We start from the raw sequence: 17,535 nt of genomic DNA on the forward strand, positions 1-17,535 counted from the left end.
ATGTATACACTTCTGCCTTTATCTTAGAGGGATACAGGCTAACATTTATATAAATAAAAATACAACTATTATATCACGATATTTATTGAAATAACAATACTTTGTAACATATATAAATGGAAATACATAGAAATTAACACAACGACTGCTACGGGCGTACGCTTCCAATTCAATTGTGCAGAATATCTACTACAAGCGCTGTATAACATTATTAAGACACTTTGCGGCTTTAAAACCATATTATCTAAATAATACTCGACTTCACATGACAAATAAACTTATTATGCGCAAAAAATATTACCGTGTTAACAACTGTTCATTATATTTAACGTACCCTGGCAGGTAATCCTTTTGTGATGTCAAATCGTATTATATTTACATTATTTCATTTATTTGTGACAATTCATAATTTTTGGGGCTTCTAGATCGATACTCTAGTACAATAAAGGAATAGATACATTCCTTATGATGGTAAAAACGTAAATGCATTCTGTATAAAGACAGAAATATCTGTTCTATAATAATTCGATGTTTTCTAAATAGGTTGTCATATAAATACGACATAAGAAATCAATGTTAACCCTTGGGAAGGCTAGGGCCTTTTGGGACGGAACAGTTAGTGGGGGGAGTAACTTTTACAAATCATTTTGACAGTCACTTCATATTCATACAAGTATAATTTTAACCACATTTCAACTAGAACCCACCCTTATGTATTAAAAACACGCCACGTCATGCGTTGTGATCTTGTTTCCAGCCAATGATCAACCTGACATAAGTCTTTTTAACGACAATTTGACAGAAAACTGGTCGTCGCATATCGTCCTAAGTTGTCAAGTACCGCTTCTTACAGTGAACAGGCAATATATGTCATCACGTCCAAAAAACAAACTCACAAACTCTATTTCACATTACTTGTGTCACAGGTCGTAACTTCATGTTAGAAGTCGTAATATCTCGTCAAAAGTCGTCATCTATCAGGTGGCATGTCGTGGCGTGATCTGCCAGGGTGTGGATAGCGTACGTCCCCGCTACTTTAGTTTACTTGTGCTTGATGATGGTGGTCCTGAGCTTCTCGACGTTGGCGCCGGAGAACTCTTCGAGTTTCTTCGAGCTCTTGACGAACACGAATGTGGGCATGGAGTTGATGTTGTACTCTGTGGCGATGTCCTCGCATTCGTCCACGTCCACCTGGAAGGGAAAAGCAATTTGTGAGTAAATCTTTTACTTCATCCATAAATACACAATTTTCACACATACTACATAAGATCACGCCTATATCCAATTGCGCCTATTATCCCCTTAAATGCCGGAACGCGGATCTCGACCAGACACAATGTAAAATCTATTGTGTCTGGTATCTCGGCATATAAGAGGTTAAACCATGACACTAAGGTTGGTAATCCACCTCACAACCCACACGATAGAAGAATTTAGCCGATAATAAAATGACTTTTGCGAGTTTACCGATGTCTGTATGCCAGTGTTTGTAACATTGTTTTTATAAGAAAAAAAAAAAGTAAAGAAAACATTTTAAATAAACAGAAAAAATGAGGATAATCGTCATGGTTGATTAGATTAAGCAACCTTGACCTGGCGTTAGAAGAATGAATACAAATAGAACACAATCTCACGACTATATCCCAATTGCAGTAGTCAGAGTACGTCCATCGCAAGATGAACTAAGTACCCACACCTCACCGAGGTTTCTGTTATATCAACGTGATGAGTGAGCCATATCGCTATCTATAATGGCCTCGATCAACTGTGTTAGTGAAAACTGCATTTAAGATAAATGCAAACAGAAATGGCGAAAAATTTCCATGACCAACCTAACGAATTAATTGGTACACTTTATTATATAAACAGACATTTGCAAGGAAGAAACATAAACAGTACAGGGCAAAGCCGGCTTTATCGCAATGTTTTTAAAACATAAATGCAGCGTGGTTTATCAGTCGCAACCAATTGGTGGTAACCGATTATAAAATGCTAATATTGTGTCTATGTATGAAGAGCCACCAGCCCAGTTGGTAGAACACACTTGGCTCTTATTTTGAGGTTGCAGGTTCGAATCCATACAGATCTAAATCAATGTTTGTCGAATTTGTTTTCAAATTCATGTTTGGATCATAAATGATTATCACGTGCTCATCGGTGAAGGAAAACATCGTGAGGAAACTCACATTCCCGAGAAATGCATTTTCGGTGGTATGTAACCTAACCTGTATTGGGCTGGCTGGTAAGGCTTCTATCGTGTGGGTTGTGAGGTTGATTACCAATCTCATCAACCCTGGTGTCAGGGTTATTATTGAGCCGCCAAAGGCCCCTGACATGGCTCATGTAACGACTACATACTTACATCACTAAGTAGTAATCGGGACCAATTGCTTAACGTGCCTTCCGAAGCACGGATCATCTTACTTTCGGACAATCAGGTGATCAGCCTGTAATGTCCTAACTAAACTAGGAATCACAAAGTAATTTTCGTGGTATGTCCCCACCGGGATTCGAACCCGGGACCTCCGGATCCTGAGCCCAACGCTCAACCACCGGACCACGGAGGTCGTTACGTAAGGCTGAGGATAGGGCTTTGTGGCGCACCTTGGGAGAGCCCTATGTCCAGCATTGGACTGCAATGGACATGATGATGATGACCACGGATGAAAGGTTAAATTACTTTTATCTAATAGAGCGTGGCTGCGAGTCAATTTATCGTAGTTCTGATAACCGTATCTAACCGATAACGGTAACTGTAATTGAGTGTGGTTGATATACGCTACGCTGTTTAGTTAGACATTGGTGCTAATTCCTTCAGACGCCATCTAATTTTATTTTAAGTTATACCTGTCATTTTTATATCCGTTGAAAAAGAAAGGGACGGGTAATTGACAGGCATAAAATTTATACAACACACGTCAATTTTAAGCAGTAATTTAAAACAACCGTCTAAAAATTTTACATCGGCCAATAACCCGACAGGGTTAAGTAGACAGCACGTCAAACGGATTGCATACCAGCGAGATACGTTTTAGGTTCGCCCGCGCTATTCATTCATTTACTCATTCTTCTTAAAATTAAGAGCTGTCAATCATCCGTCCCTTTTCTTTTCGGCGGATAAGAAAATGACCGGTATAACTTAAAATAAAATTAGAAGGTGTCTGCAGGAATCGGGGCCATTGTGAGTTATATGTCATGTGTAATGTATAATATGGCACCGAACCCCACTTTCCTGTGCATCTATCCTTTTCTTTGACTCAGAACCGTGATTTGCTAGAGCGAAATAAAGAGCAGGAGCTGGTCGCGTGCAGTCGCATTATCTTGCTCTACCAATTTACGGTTCTGAGTGACAGAAAGGGATAGAAGCCTAGGGAATTTTAGATTCCTTTGCTTCTTTTGACGCGACTTATTGTAGATTTGCGACGCAAATAGCATTAACTAATTAGCCGGACGGCTGGGGGCGATGGGGGCTCTAATTCCCGCTGCTAGATATGGTTCAACCTATAGAGCAATAGGGTAGTTTCCAACTAGTCAAATTAGTTACTTTTTACTAAACGTCAAAACACGAAAGAAAGTAACCTGTGACGTGACGAAATGTCGCACTTATTACATTTTTCTTTATTAAAAAAGATAACTTCTATGATTCTTCTTCTTCTTTTGCTTCTATGCTGTTCTGGGAGCAAATAAAAAACATAGAAAACGTTCAGCTGCTTGTCTTCCCGGGCATGTCGTAAAAACCGACAGAGGGATTGTGTCCTCTAACATGATGGACTAATGTTATGGGCGATAGGCTGATCCCTTGTCACCATAAGGTTCATCATATCCAGCTTACGACATCGTATCAACAGTGGCTGCAAATTGTCTTTGATTACTTGTGGCTCTGCCCACCCCATTAGGGATTACGGGCGTGAGTTTATGTATGTATGTATGTAAAAAAGATAAATTTTTGTCACCTTTAGATCTGTCTTTATTTAGTAATCAGAATTTCATAATTTAACTTTGACCTAGGAAAGTACCCAATTGCAAGTATAGGTAAAACCTATAGACAATATAATTTTGCACGACTTTGCAATACCTAACCGTGTCTATCTATTTAATAGTTTGATGCGCCTTATCAGGTCTGGTGATAAGACGGCTTATGTTACAACAGAACATTTTATATACGGGCGTTAGTGACTTCGTACCGAATACTGAGGGGGATGATTCAGACCATAATTCCGAGTTAATATCAAGTGGAATTTTCCGTCGCAAAATTCATGATTTTTTGTGTTTTATTTTTACTGAGTGGGATGATTGAGACCATGATTCTGTGTTGATAACAAGTGGAATTTCCTGTCTGAAAATTCACAAGTTTAGTGGTTTTTTTAATTATTATTTTCAGTTCCATACTTTTGCGACAGAGGGCAGCAGTAACTGTCGGTACTATTCGGAGGCGGAGGACAGGAGTCCTAGTATGGCTTTGTAATAGACTACTCTGGGCGCCATCCCACTTGCGTCAGACAGAGTACTGCGGGGCGGAAGGCAAGAGGGAAACCACTGCCGTATTTTTCCCTAAAAAAGTAGCATGGAGGAAAATGCTACACCGACAAGAGCGTGAGTTTTAAACTGATGATGATGATGACTTTTGCGACGGAAAATTCCGCTTGATATCAACTCAGGATCATAGTCTGAATCACCCATCAAAATTTCGTTACGATGTAACTAACACCCTGTATGTTCGACTGTAACTAGTTTTCGATTGCTGATAAACATGTTGATAAGCAAATGCCACTCCATTTACGTTTAATGTATGAAAAAATCATACTTCTAGCCGACAGGGAGATAATTCAATGCAGGACCCGCACCAGCCCCGCGGCACAGCAACCGCGCCGCGCGATAATACTAAGTATATAGAGGGCTTCGGCAAATATCCTTACGACGTTTATCGGCGTAGCATTTGCAGCGTCTATTGATCGAAAGCCCTCGATATAATCCCGTTGCTGTGCTGCGGGTGCTAAGGCTGTATTTCTCTCACCTCGCTGGTATACTTATAGATGTGAGTTTAATTTATCACCTACTAAATCTAATGTTCCATGATTCATTTATAACAAACATTATAGAAGGAAAAATTGAAGGGAAGAGAGGAAGGGGTAGACCTAGGAGAACATTTATGAAACAAATAAAAGAGGAGATGCAAGGTCGTGTCGTATCGGGAGATGAAGATTTTGGCGGGAAGAAGAGAGGAATGGCGATTACTCCACCGACAAGAGCGCAGCTCGAAATCTAATGTAAAACTATTGTTACATTTTCAATTTGATATAATAATCGATACGCAGACAGAAGTGGTATAATGTTCTAATAGCTCGGAAAACTTTGATACCGCGTTTTAGGACATATTAAATATTCGACAAAACGAACAACGCCATCTATTGTTTACCTTAAGTACGACGATAGAGTCGGCCATCTCCGTGGCCATCTCGTCTAGTTTGGGCCCGATCATCTTGCAGGGCCCGCACCAGGTGGCCATGAAGTCAATCACCACCAGCTTCTCCCCGGCCTCAGCCAGCCTGTTCTTCAGGTCATCAGAGTCCTTGATGTGGATCGACATTTTTCACTGGAACAATTAAAAAAAGCAATGAGTAAAAGTCGTATTCAAAGTAGGATCATTAAAAATCATCATCATGTATCATTTAAGATTTATGTTTGGATCATAGCCAAGTGATATCACGTGGTTTTCAGGCTTTCTGCCCGGTCAAAGGAAATAGGCCGGCTATTACATTTAAGCAGATTTAAACATAGCTATCGAGGACTGGTTGTATTACGACACACCTCTCTCTCTCTCTTCAAACCTAACCTACCTACCCAATCGTTAAAAAACGTAAAAAATAAAGAAGTTACAAAAACATGTTAGAAATGAGATTAAATATTCGTTAATACATAACATACATAAAATAGCGTATGCCCACGTCCTAATTCTGGGCATAGGCATATTCTCAATCAACCGGAGGAAGCCCTGAAACCCGCACTGGGGCAGCGTGGTGGAGTATGCTCCACGCGTATAGTTTTTAAAGTCTTACGCGCAAGCATCATGTCTGCGAATAAAACCAGAGACGGCGCACCTTTCTCGATTTAAGCACACTTTGCGATTTCGCTCCATTACGTTCCTTATCTTAACCGTTTCGTAAGGCAAATGGTGTTTATTTATTCGCTGTAAACACGATAAATAGATTTATCGATAAATGCAAGACGAAAGTACTTACACTGAAAAACCCGAGAGTACGGTCACCGATACTAATATGTATACACTTTGATACCATGTCACATTGACTTTTTTGACAAATTAATCCGTAAATCTCATTAAATGTCAAATATGATAGTGCGACAGGGTTCTAAAGTGGGTACATGATATTACTCATGACTGTACAAAGCTATGTCTCCGTGTGTGTCATTTTGCTTGTCTGTCAAATACTTTGGTCTACGTTGGTCTAACAGGAAGCTCGGTGAGGTCTTGGTCAGTTATGTAGCTACCGCCGTTTCTGCCGTATCAATTATACGAGGCTCCAGGCCGGAGGCTCGGGCCCCCGACGTGGGTAAACTTGTTTATTGGTAAGGTGGTAAGTATTTACAGAATTCAAGTTTGAATATATAACAAACTGGCATGAAGAAGAAGAGCTAAGTTAAAATATTGTTATTCAGAAGCTGTTTCGCTACTAACCTAAAACTGCCTCATAGCCTATCTGCTGAATAAGTGCCTGATAAGTCTGGACAGAGTATTATAAACTTACCAACAAGTGAAATGTGAAACAGAAGGGTATGTTTCACATTTCTACTAATTATTCCGAGGTCAGTTTACTTAACCCCGAAGTTATCGACTGCTGTCTGACCTTCCAACACGAAGGGAAACCTAGGCCAACAACAGGTTAGGTCACGTATAAAAGGATATCTGATCCAAATATAAAGCAACAGTTATTTTTATATAATGCCTCTACCAGGAAAATATTTTATGAATAATTATGTACCCGAGCAATGAGAAAATAGGTAATTAAGAATAAGAATAGAATAAGATTAACATAAATAATTACCACGTTAAATCTGTACAACGCCATCTACATTGTTTTTGGGGAACGAAGCCTGGAATTCCTCATTTAACCCGAAAATAATTGAAATCCAGTGGAAAGTCCAAAAGGGTACTCAAATCAGCTATACAGTTGAAGACGTGCATTTTAGCCACTAGACCTATACGGTGCTTCTTCTATCGTGTGGGTTGTGAGGTGGATTACCAACCTCATGTGTGCGTCAAGCTAGCGGCCTCAAAAAAAAAATGGGCACGAAAAAATAATTTGACCATACCAAAAAATAGTACTCTTATTGAAAAAAATAGTACCTGTTGTAAAAAAATTAGTACCATCACGGTTCTGGATTTATAGCCATGTTTTATTGCACTTGCTAGCTTGACGGTGAGCGAAATTTGGCGAGAGTTAACGACAAGGTCTTTCGCTTTGATTTAAACGCCAAAAAATAGTACCGAAATAGTACTCACCCCCTGCAAAATACCGAAAGTAGTACTTCAACGGTTCCAAAGTTATAAAGGCAGTTCTTTGATCCCGCTAGCTTGACGTTTTGAAAATACCTATTATCTGGGGAATGCTTGCATACTTCAGTTTGTAACTAATGTCAATAAACTCGTATGAAATAGTACTCCCTACCATCATAATTTGGACCTGATTCTCTTTGTAGAAATATGTCAAAAAGTCATTATAACCTATGTCATACATTTATCAAGACAGGTACAGTCGCGAACAAAATTATTACACATGCTCAAGAAGAATGTTGTCAGATTTTATTATTTTTTCCCCATTTTTGGGCAAAAATTGGTGAAGTGTTGTCAGATGAAAGTAATATCATTGTTGAAATTCTTTGAGTTATTCTACAAATACTGCAAATTGTTTATTAACAAACACTTCGATCCGTAACAAATTCAACATGAAGGTATAAATTATAAAATAAAACAGCAGATTAAAAATGTATTATGATGTATTAAAATCACAGATTGTTTTCGATAAGAACTAGACCCATGCAGCCATTTTCTATTAAAATTAGTGCATATGGGTGTATGCAATAGGAATTTTTTGTAATAGCAGCACTCTGAAGTGCAAAGAAATGGTAGGGTAGACCTCCAAAATGGCAATACTTACGAATAAATTGTGAGCTTATGTAATTGTCTACGTGACTGTATCAACAAGAAATGTATGGCATAGGTTATGATAATTTTATAACATTTCTACAAAGAGAATCGGATCAAAATTATGATGGTAGGGAGTACTATTTCATACGAGTTTATTGACATTAGTTACATACTGAAGTATGCAAGCGTTCCCCAGATAATAGGTATTTTCAAAACGTCAAGCTAGCGGGATCAAAGAACTGCCTTTATAACTTTGGAACCGTTGAAGTACTACTTTCGGTATTTTGCAGGGGGTGAGTACTATTTCGGTACTATTTTTTGGCGTTTAAATCAAAGCGAAAGACCTTGTCGTTAACTCTCGCCAAATTTCGCCCACCGTCAAGCTAGCAAGTGCAATAAAACATGGCTATAAATCCAGAACCGTGATGGTACTAATTTTTTTACAACAGGTACTATTTTTTTCAATAAGAGTACTATTTTTTGGTATGGTCAAATTATTTTTTCGTGCCCATTTTTTTTTTGAGGCCGCTAGCTTGACGCACACAACCTCATCAACCCTGGTGTCAGGGTTATTATTGAGCTGCCAAAGGCGCCTGACATCACTCATGTAACGACTACTTACTTACATCGGTAAGTAGTAACCGGGACCAACGGCTTAACGTGCCTTTCTTATTTCGGACAATCAGGTGAACAGCCTGTAATATCCTAACCAAACAAGGGATCACAAAGTGTTTTTTGTGGTATGTCCTTTTACGGGATTCGAACTGGGACCTCCGGAACGTGAGCCCAACGCTCAACCACTGGACCGCGTCTTTGTATACGGTATTTATTGATTTAATTACTACTTAAAAACAATGTTGTATATCTTAAACACTCACGGTAAAACACCATCTAAGCGGAATTCTATTTACACAATAGTGTTTGAAGTCAGGAATACTTGGAAACAACCGTTTGGAAACCAATATTATGGCAGCCAAATTACTGAAATTGTATTAGAACTTTTTTAAGATCGTCTAGGGCCCTGTGCCGGGCTTTTTCTTGCAACTATTTTTCCTCTGCTGTACAGTTTGAGAAGCTGTAGTTTTAGGCGGATGAGACGTTCGACAAAAAATATATGTATATAAAAATTGACGATTCAGTGTAACTATGTTACCAACTGAATAGATGTTTTTGAGTTTGAGGATCCTATAATAATTATATATAAGTTATAACTTACGTAGATTTTTTTTTTTGTAAAACGTCTCAAATAGATACCTACCAAGCCTATCTTTTGTACAAGTTCACACACAAAAAACCATACAAAAACTGATACAAAAAGATCATGAGATACTCGTATGTTTTTAGATATTTTATTTTATATTTTATTGTTGTCAACTTTGGTGTGATTGTCCTCTGCATGTTAATTATTAGTATTATAAAAACTCACCAATTAAATAAATAGCACTATCAGTCTTCAAAACAACAACTAGATAATATCACAGATCTCACTGTCACTAAGTGAATTTACTTTTTAATTTTCACTTTATTCACGTCCGTTCGCTTCGGTGTGTAGAAAACGACTGACTTATAAACGAAGTAGCATTTGAGTTTTGTATCATTTTAGTGGTACAGTCATACATAATAATGACGTCATCGTGTTTTTGCGCCTGCGCGGATTCGTAGAAGCAAAGTGACCTCTGGCAAGTCGCCAGTTGAATTAGGACTATTTTTTTATGACAAGTCTAGATTATCGACTCATACACTTAAAACTCACGCCTGCAATTCCTAATGGGGTCGGCAGAGCTACAAATGATCAGATCAGAACGCAACTTGCAGCTAATTTTGATACCTAAAGTCTGAAGATGAATATGATCAACCATATTTTTGCTTTGTCGCAGTCGGGTAATGAAGGTAAGTGACAAAAATGGACCTTATTTACTTTATGGTAAGGATAAAGAAAGCCGCCAGACTTGTATGGGATTAGGTTCAGGCGTCGTGGTAGACCTCGAAAGTGACGGCGTGACGACTTGGACGCTTGCCGGAGGGACTGGCTGGAGTACGCACAGGATCGCAAAAACTGGCAAGAGGAAAGGGAGGCAGCTTTGTGCAGCAGTGGGATCTTCTAGGCTAGATTAGATAAAGATCTAGGAAATAGAAATACTCTTTATTTGACTTTGAAAAGGGTACATTAATAGATATAGTTACAATTTATGTACACTTGTATGTCATGTCGGGGAGTAAGGGGAGAACGGAAAGAACACCTATATCCGGCCCAACTGCCAACCTCACCTGCGCGCGTCGGTGCTTCGTTATGAGTCGCTGGCGGCGGTGTCCATTGGGCGCCGCGGTGCTCCCTGCTAGATAACGGACGAAGCTCTGGCGACCGAGCAATGCCGGTATAACCGTACCACCGGTCGGGCAACCCACCGTAGAGGCAACAGCGGCCTTGGAGTTTAAATAAATTCAAAAATGTCCGGGGCAGAAGGCAACGGGAAACCACTGCTTCTATTTTCCCAAGAATCAGCATGAAGGGTCCTCGCAACCCTGATGCTGACGATCCTCAGATATGAGGGACCGACCCAAGAGACCATTACACTTACATTATAGCATAGCAACATTCTATTACTAATTAATCTATATTTGGTTCATGGTCTCAAATAGTCGATCATCTTACGATTCATCATCACCAGCCCATTAACGTCCCCACTGCTGGGGCACGGGCCTTCCCTATGGATGGATAGGGAGATCGGGCCTTAAACCACCACGCGGGCCCAGTGCAGATTGGTGGTTATTAACGACTGCTAATGCAGCCGGGACTAACGGCTTAACGTGCCTTCCGAAGCACGGAGGAGCTCGAGATGAAATTTTTTTTTTGTGGTCACCCATCCTATGACCGGCCGTTGCGAAAGTCGCTTAACTTCAACAATCGCAGACCGAGCGCGTTTACCGCTGCGCCACCGAGCTCCTCATCTTACGATTATTTGTCATCAATTAGTCATCTGTTTTCAATAGTTTCATAGGGAAATCCAAAGTATTAGCAGAGCCAGCAGGGCTAACATGCGCACCGTGATAAAATTATCGATCGATTCAATAAATCTTGTCGAAATCGATTAGTTTGCTTTTTTCCCTAACATGCGTGCCACGTCATTTTGTTCGTATTTTGACAGAACGACATGACTTATTAAAATATGGGTCCACATATTAGCACCAATCGACAAAACGACATAATTATATTGTCAGAATCGGTAAATGTCTTGGTCCCAATTAGGGTAGTTAGAGGTACATCCATCGCAAGACGAACTAAGGGTGGTATTAATAAACTTATCTCAGCTGAGACTGCCCTCAAGATCATGCTCAAGTCCCTGTTTTTATATAAGAACTGTTACTTTGACGTGATCTTGAGGGCAGTCACGAAGCTGAGATTAGTTTATTAATACCACCCTAAGTACCCACGCCTAACCGAGCTTTCTGTTAGACCAACTTGATAAGTGGTGAACCGTATTGCCATCTATGATGGTCGAGCCAACCTGTGTTAGTGAAAACTGTACTTAAGATATATTAATATCTGATTGCAAGTCCGGTCCGGGAATCGAACCGGCGCTCCCCGTGCGCTTATATTGGTGTTACATACATACATACATAATATATAAACTCACGCCTAATCCCACCGGGGTAAGCAGAAACTACGGAATTCCATTTGCTTCGATCCTGACACACTTCTCTTTACTTACTCCATATTCATTAATCGTTTCATATACGCACGCCCGGTTCAGAGTAGATCGTACTGAACCTTTTCTAAGGACATCTCCAATTTGGACAATGTACGTCCAAAGTCTTCTTCTGGCAGCCCTACCACCAACCTTATATTGGTGTTCTCTCTCTCTCTATTTAAGAGCTGCGCTCTTGTCGGTGGAGTAACCGCCATTCCTCTCTTCTTCCCGCCAAAACCTTCACCTCCCGATACGACACGACCTGCACCTTCTCTTTTATTTGTTTTATAAATGTTATCCTAGGTCTACCCCTTCCTCTCTTCCCTTCAATTTTTCCTTCTATAATGTTTGTTATAAATGAATCGTGTCGTATCAGGTGGCCAATCATATTTCCTCTCCGGTTCTCTATAGTCTTCAATATATATATTGGTGTTAAGTTGTTATAAATAAGCAACAGTCATTGAATGTTTACTTCCCCGTGCCTATAGAAATTACTGTTGCTTTCATTGGGGAAAACCAAAGTATTTGGAGAGCCAGCCATATTAACGTGCGTAACATGATAAAATTACCAATAAATAAATAAATAAAAATAAAAAAATAATAATTGAGAATTGAATTGAATTGAATTATCGATCGATTCAATATTTTTTTTCGAAATGCATGCCACGTGATTTTGTTCGTATTTTGACAGAACGACATGACTTATTTGGATAAAATGACCGTGACAAAATTTTACGACGTCCTATGTGGTCCAGTGGTAGAGCGTTGGACTCACGATCCGGAGGCCCTGGGTTCGAATCCCGGTGGGAACATATCACAAAAATCACTTTGTGATCCCTAGTTTGGTTAGGACATTACAGGCTGATCACCTGATTGTCCGCAAGATGATCTGTGCTTCGGAAGGCACGTCAAGCCGTTGGTCCCGGTTACTATTTACTGATGTAAGTGAGTGTTAATGATTTCGATAGCTCACGACTGTAAATCCAAAAGGGTTGCCTTGTCGGGTTGTGAGCACTTTAAAAGATGGAAAAGGGAAACGGACTCACGTGTGATGAGGCTCTGAACTTGTCTTGGCTGGAATGCTGTTCCTGAGGGGCGCCCCTTATTACTTGTTCACGGTGAAGTTTAGAAGCTGGAGATGGTCACTTAGGTAGTTTTTATGATTTTTTAACACAATATGTTATGATGTCCGTACGCACACTTGACGACCGCTTTTGAAGAGAGCGAAAATGGGTCGTTGGGACGAATGAATGGATATAGGAAGAGCGGGAGATTTAAAGTGCTAACTGATAATTGATTACTTAACAGTGAGTAATCGTTACATGAGCCATGTCAGGGGCCTTTGGCGGCTCAATAGTAACCCTGACACCAGGGTTGATGAGGTTGGTATTCATATTCACGTGGCGCATGTTAGCCCTGCAGGGCTGTCATGCATTTATCACGGACTTAAAGGCGATGTTATAAGCACAATGCAGTGGTAGGTAATTGTAAACTATTCTACATCATAGCTATCTGCCGTGCATGCATGTTGAAATCAATACATAATTATGACCATGAATGTAATGTGACTCATGGTAACAATCGTGCTGGATACCGGTTTATATTTTTTATATTTCACAACTAGTTCTTTTGAGGAAGTGTGATGAGTATACTTAGTAGTATTGATACTATATTCTGTATACATAGTGACATCGTAACGAAAACTTTGAGGGAGGATTCAGGTCATGATTCTGAGTTGATATCAAATGGAATTTTCCGTCGCATAAATACATAAACAGCCTATTTACGTCCCACTGCTGGGCACAGGCCTCCCCTCAATCAACCGGAGGGGGTAAGGAGCATACTCCACCACGCTGCTCCAATGCGGGTTGGTGGAGGTGTTTTTACGGCTAATAGCCGGGACCAACGGCTTAACGTGCCCTCCGAAGCACGGAATCATCTTACTTTTTCGGACAATCAGGTGATTCAAGCCTGAAAAGTCCTTACCAAACAAAGGACAGTCTCACAAAGTGATTTCGACAATGTCCCCATCGGGAGTCGAACCCGGACCTCCAGATCGTGAGCCTAACGCTCTAACCACTAGACCACGGAGGCTGTCAAGACGCATATCGCACAAATATGGAACTGAATTTATTTAAAAAAAAATCACTAAAATTTTCAAGAATTTTCGACAGGAAATTTCACTTTATATCAACCCAGAATCATGGTCTGATCTGGATGATGACTGTTATTTACATAGTCAATGGTACGGAATCTTTTGTATGCAAGTCCGACTCGCACTTTGCCGGTTTTTCTGTAGTTTTAATTCTCACAATGCGTAGTTGCTACTCTTGGCAAGAAATTGATATTCTTCTAAGCAAACGATAGCATGTTACAGCTTCTTAGTTATTGAAATACCCACTTTAGATATTCGCAGAAGAAACAGATAAGTTTTAATTATAGAACATATATCAGTATTAATGACGACATACTAGTGACATAACATTATGAAATAGTTATGACATCATAGGAGGGTAAACAGAACTAAGTAGTATTGTGGTAGGTATTAGAGAATGTAATACCGACTCGAGATCGCAAATTCGAGATCCCGCGGGATTGGAAATATCAATCCCACGAGGTCCCAACATTTTCGGAATCTTGTCTAGTTCATAAAAAATGTAAAGTCAGGATGGCTGAAAACGATGAAAACTGCTTTTTTTGTGATAGTGAGGTTAATTAAAACAAAATATTTTTTGAAAAACAAGAACTTATTCTTCAATATTACAGTCAATCTCGAATGGAATCTCGTCATATGATGCTTCGGGGTTGATCCCATTGCATTCCCTAGTAGATATTTGCGGTAGGAAAAAATGCATGTCATTTTGAAACATATACCTAAATCATTTAAATTTTCCGTTACTAGTCAAAGTCATGGTCTATTTTAACGGTCTTTTTTTCCTTTTTTTAAAGTTAATCATCATCTCACTAGCATTATCTCGTTTTTCCTGAAGATTCGACAGGTCCGGTTTTTTACAGGAGCGACTGCCTGTCTGACCTGCCAACTCCCGAAGGGCGGGAGTACAGACGTGAGTTATATTCTAAAAGCACAAACAAAGAAAACTAGACTAATTAATTAAAATATTCACTATTCCCTAACAATTTATCATAACCATTGAAGTGAAAGGTCAGACAAAACAATCATTAAATAAAAAGTAATACTTATGGGAACATTTAGTTTTCTTTTTTGTTGTCATGGGATTTGGGTATTAGGTTAATGATAGCATGCTTTTACTTAGTTCCTAACGTCTGGTCTAGTGGTTGAATTGGGTTCACGATCCGGAGGTCCCGGGTTTGTATCCCAGTGGGGAAATGTCACAAAAAAATACTATGTGATCCCTAGTTTGGTTAGGACATAAAGTAAGATGATCCGAGAAAGTAAAAATAATTGTTGAAAGAAAGAAACATTTATTACTCCCGGACACCACAGACACAGACAGACAGGTACATTACTATCACGCAGATATCAATACACAGAAATAAACAAAAGAAAAATCATTAAAAATAATAATACCTAACAGCTGTTAGGTACACATGTGTGGGGTGTGTTGTTGTTAGATGTTTGGCAGTTGTTGCTTGATATTAAGATAATATAGATTTATGTTGCTACCTATATTGCTTTTCTTTATTTTGATTAAAATAGTAATGGGTGGAAGACATGTTGTGCCTGGGTGTAATAACAAGGATCTCATTTATACACAAAAACAAAGACAAAATACTTCATTTAAGTGGCTAGTTTATTACTAGACTGCCAGAGGGTAATGTGTTTGTTTTAAGAAATTGTAATGATTCATTGACACAAAGAGTTCCAATTATAAATTACTAGCAACCCGACCCGGCTTCGCTCGGGTGCAATGCTGAGGTAAAAATGAAATCATTTATGACATCACATTAAAAACCTCAAAAATAACAATATTTCTCCACTATTATAATAGATGTTATTATACATATAAACCTTCCTCTTGAATCACTCTATCTATTAAAAAAAAAACGCATCAAAATCCGTTGCGTAGTTTTAAAGATTTAAGCATACTTAGGGATATAGGGACAGAAAAAGCGGCTTTGTTTTATACTATGTAGTGATATTAACAAGACACTAGAAATATTAGCAATGCAACTACCTAATATAGAGAAAGAAAAAGAAAGAAAAAATATTTATTCGACATACTTATTGTTTTAACATAAAATAATACAGTTATGAACGGTTCCACCTCAGCATAATGCCATAGCCTAGACTATGACGCTGGTTTTCAGTTGAAACCGGTAAGATAATCAGGTAACACGTTAAACAAAAAATGGACGCAAAGTCTAAGCACATTTTGTAATTTTCTAATTAAGTACATATTTTAAATGAATTTTATTTTTATGTATGTATGTTTACACAAGTGTATATCTATTTATATGGTTGACTACATGCCATTATAGAACAGATTACTCAGTAATGTGTGTGTATAAAAAGCATGAAAAATAAGCCTTGTTTGCATTATATCAATATTCATTTCAGTTTTTTTGTTACTAATTTATCATAAGTGCAGTTTTCACTAACACGGTCGGCATGTTTTGATTATAAGACTTGTACTAGGTATCTCATCTGTACTGCATTTTGTTGCTATAGAAAACAACTATATTTCTATCAATTGTACCATGCATCTTTAGGTACATCAAAGTGTTAAACAAGTTTCAAACACAATAGGATAAGTATCTACTTATATTGTAATTTATGTTTAGTAGAAGTCAGTTGTGAACAGACTAAATGATATAAGGTACCTCTTTGACACAGGAATGTTAATTGATACCTACTCCATGCCTCTTTGTGCTTATTTTTTTAAGAGATCGGCTAAGTAGGTCAGCATTACATGAAGTACCTACCTACTTACAAATTATAAAAAAAATGTAAGGTCTAGAGTATAAAAGTTAAACTCATCGGACCAGGAAGGAAAAAAAAAAAAAAAAAAGGCCGATCTGCAGGATGACGTCAGCATACCTAAGTTGACTATGACGATGATTAGAAGTAATTACTGCTGTATGTAGGTAGACCTACAAGTAGTAAGTACGCGCGCTCAAGTCTTCGACAAGGAAATGGCATTCAAATACATTGCAATGTTGAATTTTATAGTCTCAGAGGAGTTATAACAAACTTTACTCCGTTTTTAAAACGGAGACATAAGCATATCATGTAAAAAAATCAATCAAATCACAAATTATCGCGTCGGCAAGGTCACTCCAACAAGTTCATATAAGAACGCGGGTCCCCGTGAAGTCGGAAAATCTATGCCTATTTATACAAAAATGTAATTGAACTATTAACAAGCATTGTAAATAACAAATGGCTGAAAATACTCACGTGTTTAGAAGATTTTCCAATAAATATTCCGACCGGCAGAACACGCGGAGTCTGTCACAAACAGCAAAATGTCGACAGAAAACTAAATGACGGAACGAAACAAAATTTACGCCAATCGTAAATCGGTAAGTTCGTTCTATACCATCAAATTTAAGCCGCGCAAGTAGTGATTGGTTAGTGGCATGAGGTTCAATTTATTACGCCAATGAGCGCACAGAAACGCTTATATGTCAGATACGAGTTCAGTGGAAACAAAAATTCTGAAAAGGTGTTTTTTAGTAGCATTTCGTAATCCTCTTTTA

General features: G+C 38.7%; 1 protein-coding gene across 2 annotated transcripts; it reads right to left on the reverse strand.

Moving 5' to 3' along the window:
• Positions 1–66: 66 nt before the first annotated feature.
• LOC126378215 (thioredoxin-2) lies at positions 67–17,387 on the reverse strand. 2 transcript variants are annotated; one of them, XM_050026437.1, is made up of 3 exons: positions 17,234–17,387; positions 5,417–5,593; positions 67–1,191 (listed from the first exon to the last, which is right to left on the reverse strand). In XM_050026437.1, the coding sequence occupies exons 2-3, from the start codon at positions 5,585–5,587 to the stop codon at positions 1,042–1,044; spliced, it is 321 nt and encodes a 106-aa protein (XP_049882394.1). In that variant the 5' UTR covers positions 5,588–5,593; positions 17,234–17,387; the 3' UTR covers positions 67–1,041. The 2 variants fall into 2 exon arrangements, with proteins under 2 accessions (XP_049882394.1, XP_049882395.1); XM_050026438.1 differs by lacking the exon at positions 17,234–17,387 and adding an exon at positions 9,591–9,741.
• Between the last annotated feature and the right edge of the window lie 148 nt (positions 17,388–17,535).

The sequence above is a fragment of the Pectinophora gossypiella genome, chromosome 25 (assembly GCF_024362695.1).
Source record: "Pectinophora gossypiella chromosome 25, ilPecGoss1.1, whole genome shotgun sequence".
In the NCBI taxonomy this organism is placed as follows: Eukaryota; Metazoa; Arthropoda; class Insecta; order Lepidoptera; family Gelechiidae; genus Pectinophora; species Pectinophora gossypiella.